Source organism: Ylistrum balloti, unplaced genomic scaffold, assembly GCF_031769215.1.
Source record: "Ylistrum balloti isolate Yb309-2 unplaced genomic scaffold, AGI_CSIRO_Ybal_v1 Utg370580, whole genome shotgun sequence".
Lineage (NCBI taxonomy): Eukaryota > Metazoa > Mollusca > Bivalvia > Pectinida > Pectinidae > Ylistrum > Ylistrum balloti.
Genome location: NW_026782361.1, coordinates 1,235,864 through 1,245,769, shown reverse-complemented (window position 1 = coordinate 1,245,769; position 9,906 = coordinate 1,235,864). Strand labels below are relative to the sequence as shown.

At 34.1% G+C, this 9,906-nt stretch overlaps 1 protein-coding gene across 2 annotated transcripts; it reads right to left on the bottom strand.

Moving 5' to 3' along the window:
* Window positions 1-3,997: 3,997 nt before the first annotated feature.
* Window positions 3,998-9,874, bottom strand: LOC132556630 (DNA replication complex GINS protein PSF3-like). Of its 2 annotated transcripts, none has more exons than XM_060221066.1 (3): window positions 9,831-9,874; window positions 5,396-5,670; window positions 3,998-4,780 (listed from the first exon to the last, which is right to left on the bottom strand). In XM_060221066.1, exons 1-3 carry the CDS (start codon window positions 9,850-9,852, stop codon window positions 4,547-4,549), a joined length of 531 nt encoding a protein of 176 aa, XP_060077049.1. In that variant the 5' UTR covers window positions 9,853-9,874; the 3' UTR covers window positions 3,998-4,546. The 2 variants fall into 2 exon arrangements, with proteins under 2 accessions (XP_060077049.1, XP_060077048.1); XM_060221065.1 differs by lacking the exon at window positions 9,831-9,874 and adding an exon at window positions 6,588-6,698.
* Between the last annotated feature and the right edge of the window lie 32 nt (window positions 9,875-9,906).

The following is a 9,906-nucleotide window of genomic DNA, read 5'->3' as shown; positions in this document are numbered from 1 at the left end:
GCCCAAAAGCAATATGTATTTATTGTTAGCAGCGTGGTTTCTCTGGCTTGACTGTGAAAGTTAAACCTTGACGTGAATGAATGGAATGATGTACTGCCAATTAAATATCATCGTTTTGTAAACCGAAACAAAAGCAAAATAAGAAAGTGATATCTTTTTATCTACAGTACCTACAAAATCACTTTTGCACAACAGTCATTAACTTCAGTAAACGACAGTGAAGGTCAGTTGTCTTTCTATTCATCAAAATGAATTATGAGATTGGAAGCCAAGAAACATAATACAATACAGGCATATATCGTCATCAAATCATACATCACCAGCTATCATGCAACGCCATACCTGTAGAACCGATTTAACATTAATGATAGCACGTGTTGTAAATTATTATGAACATATGTTCAGCCGTCATATATTCAAGTTATTTATTTCTTAAATCGTATTCCTTGATTAAAATACAACGGCGAATAACAGAATAACACACTTATTAAAATCAATCCAGACCTTAACACAATAACAATGTTCATTTACTTTATAAAATTGGGGTGGAAAGTTGCCAAAAATTGCATTATTTGATAAAAAGGATGAAATATGACAAAAAATTACTTTGAATCGCAACTTTAAGGTATAGATAGGGAGCTGTAGTTAGGAAAAACCTCTTTCATGGTTTTTCATTGTACCATATTGATGGTCAGAAAAGACAAATTTTCATCATGAATGGTATATTTTCTTCAGTGTTTCATATTTCTAAACCTGTACAGCCGTGAAGTGATTTATCTCTTCTGGCAGATAACAGACTACTCTAAACCATATTGTTGGTTTATGCGTGGCGTTATTTTTACAAATAAATTTACACAAAGCTTTAACAAAAGTAACAAAGAAATTGATTGGGATAAATATATCGTATAAATCTGTATTTGACAAGTGGTCGTGTAAATCATGAAAACACACCTAAATTTTATATAATTACTGACGTCAGCAGTACTTATACAGTAATACACCACTGTCTGAACCTACCACAACATAATCCACCCAACATAGCCAAATTCTCATCACACCAACAGGCAGCTCTCCAGAAAAGACTTGAAGCCTTTCAGTTACTTTCTTGCACATCAAATGCTTCATGGGAATCTGCAGGATCTTGATGGAAATTTGAAAGGTTATTTACAAGGGCTCCAAACTCCTCACCTATACTGCCCAGCTCCAGTCTCTTGCTGAACGATAGATCTAGCATCGCACAAAGCAACACTTTTGTGCTGTGGACAAGTCCGTCCTAGTAGATATTTTTTCATGTGTTACAGCACGTTTTATGTTTCTAGTTTTGTAACATATTGCTTTTTCACAAGTGAGATATATATGTATATACGAGCATTAAAACTTGTGTTAATAAGCGATGCATATGTTGCTGGGTTAACAATCTCTAATTGACTAGGCACTGGTGAGCTGGATTTCGTGTTCAATAGACGGTGAGTGTTTATCTAAACAAATGTCTGTATGTGACACTGTAGGTTCTTGGCGAAAAGAAAAAACCATGACATGAAGACCTATGAAAGCTAATAAACCCTTGTTGTAACACTTTTGGGTAGTTCCTGCTCTCTAGATATCATAAATGATTGTTATTTTCAGCTTATAGTGTAAGGCTAGAAAACAAACTCCAATAATCAACTTAAGCAGCTCTTCTGGAATTTTTGTATACAAAACAATAAAGTTATAATTCTGTGAACCATGTCCTGTAGGAATGCAAGAACCACGCTTGCCATTAGAACGGGTAGGTAAACGACTGATTGAGTTAGCTCCCTTTTCTTATCCCTCTATTTCACTCTATTGGAAATCTTTCTGCACGTTATGGTATAAAAGAATAAGATTTTTAAGAAACTTGATTTGTACTTATTACCTAAATTCCTCGTTCACGTTTGATTATCGGCAAATGCTATGTATATTTGGAAGGCTGCTATGACCTGATTGGCTGATATATATATTAAGGAACAAATGAATTATGGTGAGACTTGCTTGGTTGATTTGTTACCTTAACCTCTTGTTCAAGTTTGACTATCTGCAAATTCTGTGCATATTTAATGAGGCTGCTGTGATCCGATTGGCTGATATCTTTTCCATTTGTCCATGTTGCTCTCTTCAAATGTATATAATTTACAAATGAATATGGACGGGGGATCTTGATGACAATGTCCTTGTTACAATCTATTGCATGTGAGCTCAACAAGGGACGTGAAAGTGTTACATATATAAACCCATTTGAAATCATTGAAAGAAAATGTGACATGATCATAACTAATCAAACATTTTCAAATAAAACATTCTTCCAAAGATTGTACAAAAGACACATATGTAAATAGCACCTTACAATTAAGAGTGAGATAGTGTAGAGCCAAACAGTGAATTAAACTGTATCATACAACTATTCCGTCCTTCTAGGACTTGGCAGTGTCAAAATCTAGACGGGGAGGTGCAGCTGCCCCATAATTAGATAAATTTCGTCATTTGTCAATTTACCAGAGTACCAAAGGACAAAGCAATATATATCCACCATGTACCAGGAAATATTCACTAAATTACAACAGAGTACCAAAGGACAAAACAATGTATGTCCATGTACCAGGAAATATTCACTAAAGTACAACAGAGTACCAAAGGACAAAACAATGTATGTCCATGTACCAGGAAATATTCACTAAAGTACAACAGAGTACCAAAGGACAAAACAATGTATGTCCATGTACCAGGAAATATTCACTAAAGAAATACAACAGAGTACCAAAGGACAAAACAATGTATGTCCATGTACCAGGAAATATTCACTAAAGAAATACAACAGAGTACCAAAGGACAAAACAATGTATGTCCATGTACCAGGAAATATTCACTAAAGTACAACAGAGTACCAAAGGACAAAACAATGTATGTCCATGTACCAGGAAATATTCACTAAATACGTACAACAGAGTTCCAAAGGACAAAACGATGTATGTCCATGTACCAGGAAATATTCACTTAAGACTCATTATACAATAAAATCTATAGAGCTCTAAATATGTTCCTATAGCAATTCAATTAAACAACAAACAGGAAGAAACTTAAATTATGTAATATATTAATTTTATCAGTTCAGTTGAATTTCTGTTACTGAGAGTAAAGAACATGTATACTGTTGATCATAGACAATAGTAACATTTATACAAACTGTCTGGAGGATGTGCTCTATAGTTTAAAAGTTTATACATACATATATATGTACCATACATATTCCTCAATATAGTGCCTCCCTAAGTTTAAATATATATATATTTTTTAAATCAATAACTTCTCTTCACTCATACCTTTAAGTTGTCTTAAACATAAGATAGTCTCTTGCATATATCTGTGCCATTTCTCTTCTCAAAAAGAGGGGTAGATTGTATTTTCATGAATAAATGAAGAATTTTTAGGATAAAACTTTCTTTTAATACTAATTTAGTTGTGAAGGCAAGCTTTCACAAATATTGTGTTTGATAATAATACATATCATAACAAATATCCAACAATATGAGGAAACACATCATTTATACAAATAAATATCCCAAGTGAACTTTACTCAAATTCTGTCTTTGAGTTTGTAAACACACTTCAGACAGTTTTCTTAAAGAAAAAAGTGACAAGACACATGCTGTCCATGTCTATAATTTTTTTCACAGATGTGTGAAATTATAAAATAGTTATATTTTCATGACAAAACAAACTTGCAATATTCAATTTCCACTCATTTTGGACTCAGTGAAACTACCAAATTTAGCCTATTTCATTTGTCCATGAATTTGACCAGATTAACTTTGATCTGAACTTGTAAATACATCCTTTTCAGATTCTGTAAGGGGGAGAATTCTTAAATGTTTGATGCCAATCTTTAAATAAAAGTACTCAAATTTGCTCCAGATTTACAGAATTTAAATTGATAAAGATAAATAATACATATAATAATTATTAAATCAAAATATGACATTATTACAAATATTTGAATTTCGTTAAGTTTGTCACAAGAGCAACTCAGTTCATTTATCATTTGAAATACACAATGAAGACAGCAAATAAAACATGTCTGTTTGTTTTAAGTTGTAACCTTTGTGGCAAAAACAAAATAAGTTGTATATTTCATAGCTACTAGTGTAACAAAGCAAAAAGGAAACTAAGTCCTACACAGACGTATATTCATTGTTAAACAGTACTCATACAAATAAATAAAGGCAATACCCACAGGTTTTAAAATACAGTAGAAATACAGATGATTTACAGTATTTGTCACACTCCTTGAAAATGATGTCAACAACATTCACAATTACCATTAATTCTTGTGATAAAGAGGATGAAAATTGTCAATTTTCCTGAGAAAGAAAGTCAGAATTTACAGCTACTGTAACTTTCGCACTTAAGTAATCACAATCTGCAGAATAACAGTATTTACAGTTACAATGACTTTCTTTAATATTAATTTTAAAAGAGCTGAGACTTCCTTTCTGATAGAATGGAGAGATTTAACAGACATCTATAACATTAATCAGGCATCGTCTAATGCAGCACGTTTCCGTTTGCGGTGATGTCTGACCATTTCTGATGTGGTCAGTTTCTCTATCTGTCTTGTTTCCCACTTAAAAAAGTCATTAAGGCCTTGCTGTCCTGCCTTAAACAGCAGTCTCTCAGACTCGTCTAACTTCTCTGTAAGTCTTGTGGTGTCTTCATTCAAAGCATTCTGTGAAGAATCCATTATTTTTCGTAAACGGGTCTGAAAAGTCTGAAAATAAACAAAAATATCATGCACAGTCTGACATTATAAACAGGTGTCCTTATCAGTCCCCCTGAAGGGACTGGGGGAACTATAGTTCTGCATTGTGTCTATCTGTCCTTATGTTTTTGTCTTTCTGTCCGTCCTTCAGTTATCTTGTCTGAGCTCTCCTACACCACTCATTATTGAAATTTCATACTTGAGGAATGGTTTATCCCAGGTAAGCTTGTGTGTCATATATCAGAAGTTGATCACTCTAACATACATTTTTACCAACATCAAAGAAAAATTTTGTCTGGGCTCTTTCTCCTACACTACTGGTCACTGGAACTTTATATTTTGGATATGTGTTCACCTTGCTCTCCTGTGCTGTGGGACTTGAAATCTTACCTAAACCACTAATAGCTGTTTGCCACTGTATTAAAATTAAATTTGACGACCACCAGCAAATTTTTACTAGTCAACAAAAAAATGAGAATGGTTAAAAAGAAAAATCAGGACATGTAGAACGATAGTAAGAAACACAAAGTTGGGCATTGAAAATGAAAGCATGGCGTTGAATTGTTCAATGTTGTCTGCTAGTTAGCTAAAACACTGCAAAAGAGTGTGAAAAAGTACACCAACCTTGAGCAGACACTTTGAAATGTCTCCACTGTCGGGTAGTTCAAACCGAAGAAGCTGACATCCATAGTTATAGTAAAATGGGCCTAGTTTGTGAAGGTCCACAACAGTAGCATCTGCTGTCAAGATCTCACGATAACTTTCCTTGTACTGTTTGGGGATCTCGACACTTACAATGTGGCGTTTGCGACTACACAATGCTCGTGCCATCCAAAATGGCATCTCAATCTTTGTACCTGGTAGTAGATCTTCACTTTCAGAACTTGAATCCATGTACCCTAATTAAAGAAAATATGAAAAAATTAAATTTGTTCACATAAATCTGAGTTTGCTTTCAAACCATCCCAAAAGACAATTGAAGAATAAAAGATTAAAAGGACACCAGGTAAGGAACTCCATTTAAATTTTACCGAAGGACCTATTAAGAAAATACTGAGAGCAAACCCTGATCTTAAATCTTTTAATTATTTCATTATTATATTTATTGTTGCTGACTTTGATTTACTTGATTTAGGGGTAATTCTTTATTTTAAATTACATGCGTATATCAATTCGGTTGATAATGTACCCAATTGATTGTTAGTATTTGTTTATGATTAAATATTTAGGAGGGCAGTGTGGAATATTAGTATACTTGTACTTATGTTAACCTCTGCAAATACAGAATTATTTTTATCATTATTACATAGGCATTCAGATATACAGAATTCAAGCCTCTCATTCTTAAACAAATACTGATCCAAAAAGCATGAATGCAGTTGTTGTAGTTTTAGTTGGTTACAAGTCCTAGAAATGTGATTTTTGTCTTTTATAATTTCAGTTATTGATGAAAGGTTAAAATATCCGTCAAAATGGTTTACATCTGGTGTAACAATAAGGATAAGACCGAGGAACCCCAGGTTAAATCTGGGTGATACGCAAGAACTTAGCTAGGCCTGCAATAATGCTTTTATTTCGCTTTCTGTTAAGCATTGGCAAAGTAATTGGTTGTCATAAATAATAGTCAGGTTCGATGCGATTTAAGTCTGAAATGTTACATTAAAAATCCACGCAACGGTTTGTCATGTTGTGCGAGTTCTGGAGGAAAAAAAGAAACGGGAAAACCGGGGACATCAACTGATCAAGTTGGGCATGAAGAAGTCTGCCGTTAAACAAGTTAAACAAGACAATTCTGTCATACTCTACTGATCCTCACCCAGTCGATAGATGGTCATTTCCACGGTGCATGGCAAACGCTCCTGGCTAGAGAGAATGTCGTCAATACTGAAATAATTCTCAATGCCTTCAGACATCTTTTCTGTTAAACGACCCGCCAATAACAACCGGATATGGTTTTGTTGGGGATACTTCCGGTTACAATCTACTTTCGTTTTGGAGCCTAAACATTACCAGGGACGTATAATACATATGTATTATACGTCCATGACATTAACAATTTTAATACTCAGAAAATGCTTCATTATGAAAGAATGATAAACGTTTCAATATATTCAGTACTGAAGTAATAAAAAGTTTGATTCACAGAATGAGGAAGTGGCTTAAGATTCCTTGTGTTAGTAATCACCTACCTTACTGCATGAATGCATCACAGCATAGTCTGCTTGACGAGGACAAAACTATTTTTATTTTGTAAATTGGTCTGAAAATAAACTGACAGAAAAACTGAAAGACTATCATCAGTTTTGTTAAGTTTGACTGGGATAATAGATTAGAAAAGCAGAACATACTTTTTCTTTTCTTTTCGATCCATCTTGAGCCTTTTTATAACAACACGCAAAGCTTTTTAAATTTTACAAGGGAACTTGAAATACAAATACCAATGTTCTTCCTGGTTTGGAGGCATTCAGTCCGCCATGTTACTTTGGCTTTATGATCACGTTAAGGCGCTTTCAGGAATGATCGATCTTCATCAGTAAACAGTAAGTGTTATCACCTATATCAGGGACGCATTATACGTCCCTGCTTATATCAATTGATTCGCTAAACACCTTACATACATGAACACATGTATCAGAAATTTCCAGATAAATTTGTTTCTTCAATCTTTAAAATTAATTTAATTGTTTAATGAAGAGTAATGTGAAGTGTTATTATGTTAAGAAGAAATCCTTGGTCACGGTCACCAATATAATACAGTAGGCGTAAACTCACGTACTTGTTGGCAATAGTGATGTTTATTACATGTTGAATAATAATAATGTTACATGTACAAAAGCAACATCTCATCAACGAACAGAGTTCATATACTCATACTAGTACTTCACGTTGTGTCTCGTATCAGAACTGTCCCTGTTTAAAAACAGTTCTTCTAAGGTATACACTAAAACACCCACTCCTCGTACAGTTCATCATGGTGTCCATTGGGCTAGTGAGTTCTCTATCTCTGTCTGTTCATAGGGCTCTGTCCCCCACCCCAAAAACTCCCCTCCTTTTATCCCTATTCTATAAGATCTCGTCATGGAAATGCCACGATCTAATGTCCCATTGGTTGAGTTTCTTATCAGGATGGACTTTAGTTTATTAGACTGCCATTAAACTGCCAAATACTTGTTAACCGGGAGAATTAGATGTCAGTGCTGTCCACTGTACTTTCATAATTACACTCAGTCTGCCAGATGGTACATATTGACCAAAATAATCCTACAACCAGACAGTCAAAGATTACTGACTTATGTATCTGATATACACTAATATCGAAATTACATTTTGTAACAATATATATAAACCCTCTTTTGTTACACATTTTTTGTCGATTCTCTTTTATTTGATAAACATGGTATGAGACTACTGGTCTACACTACAAAGACCATACCCAACACCATTATTTCTAGCAACTTTGCTCATATTTTGAATAAACGATACTAGACTGAATCTTGGTTATGTTTCGTGTATTTTTGCTCTGAAAATTACAGAATGTGATAACAATAAAATAAGAATAGAGGTAAGGCCTTCACACTGGACTCACTTTGTAATAGATAACAAACAAGATCGACAATGTGACAATTAGGAACAAACTTAGTAACAAAGATTTTGATTCACATGTTATTAAAACAAATTATCTCCACTCGAATGTATAAATATTTTTTCTCTAAGAGACGAAGGGAGATAACTCCTAAATGCCGACCTTACCAGCTATCAGCATATATTTATATAAAGTAAGACATTTAACATAGTAAACAAATGAACAACTCTTAGAATCATACTCTGAAAGTAAGTGCTCTTAACAATATTATATACTCTTTTATATCAAACAAATGAATAGCTAAACCAGTAAGTTTTTTTCTGAGTAGCAGAAATACTAATACTGATCCAGATAGTGCCCACAATAACAGGTTTATTTAGTGTTTTTTCAAAGCCACCGAGCTATACACTTCGCCGTGATGCTTCGAATGGTGGGATTATTTATGATACGAAGCCTTTAATTGTTTTATAAGATTTCCCAAATTTCCTTATTTCAAGAGTCGTGTTCCTATAACATAAAGTGTGTTGAAATTCGGCAAGTCATGGAAGTTCTGGTATTGTAGTGTATGGGAAGGAAATATTTCTGAAAAAAAATGTTTTCATTATCTTAAAACTTTAACCACTTTTTCTCCCTAAGATGTGCTTTCAAAACACCTCTTTATACAGCTGCGCAAACGTTGGTGTTTAATAAGTCACATTTGTGAAAATGTATATCTGTTGCTGTAGATAGGGACCACGAATTCCGTGAAACTTTGTGATCCGTGAATATCTGTATTCATATACGGAGTACGGTATTCATGAATATTGGTAATATTACCGTCCGTTTTTCAGTAAGTACTTATTCTCTAAGAAGGTTGGCCAATACCTTTAATTGCCCGGTATATAAATGCTACGGTTTTTTTTCGGGTGTTGGTCAGTGTTAAATAAATCTGTACAGCTTTTGCCAGGACCAATGGTTAACATTTTTCATTTCTTCTTCTTGTCTTTTTCTCTAATTGCTTGTTTTGAGTCCATGACCGATTGTATCGTTTAACTTTGAAATGCTGCCCTTTCCTGCATTGGCAGTTCTGTTATACATGGAGAGATGTAACCTCCTGTAAGTTATACACCCCTGTTTGTGCTCCAGTAAAGGTTTTTCTGTTGGGAAGATGTCAGAATTCCTTACTTTCTTTAATTTTCGTTACAGATTAACAATTGTAAATGAGAATCTGTTGACAGTAAGTTCATGTAAGATGGCAGTTGTCATATTAATGTTGTCTCTGGTAAGGAATCTTAATTACTGGAATTTGACTTTGGGTAAGAAGAGACATCGGATACATATATTAGTGTACCCCACAGTCACCGTCAGATAACTAATTTTTGTAGCAACAGTTTTTATATTCTAAAGGTTTTCAAACGTCGACAAATCGTACATGACAAATGTTCAAAGCGAGGCAAGCCACCAGTACATGCAGAATGATGGTTACTATATACAAACTTGTATGCCTGGCTGTGGTCATAACTGTTGTCTACTGCCTCCCAGAGGACCTCTTAAAAAAATTGCCCGAGGGTCG

What these genes read in the sequence shown, in the direction of transcription:
- LOC132556630 (XM_060221065.1), bottom strand. Translation starts at nt 6,684, where the DNA reads ATGTCTGAAGGCATTGAGAATTATTTCAGTATTGACGACATTCTCTCT. An exon ending in AATGACCATCTATCGACTGG is followed by an intron (nt 5,671 to 6,587) that starts GTGAGGATCAGT and finishes TTCTTTAATTAG; the next exon opens with GGTACATGGATTCAAGTTCT. An exon ending in TTTCAAAGTGTCTGCTCAAG is followed by an intron (nt 4,781 to 5,395) that starts GTTGGTGTACTT and finishes GTTTATTTTCAG; the next exon opens with ACTTTTCAGACCCGTTTACG.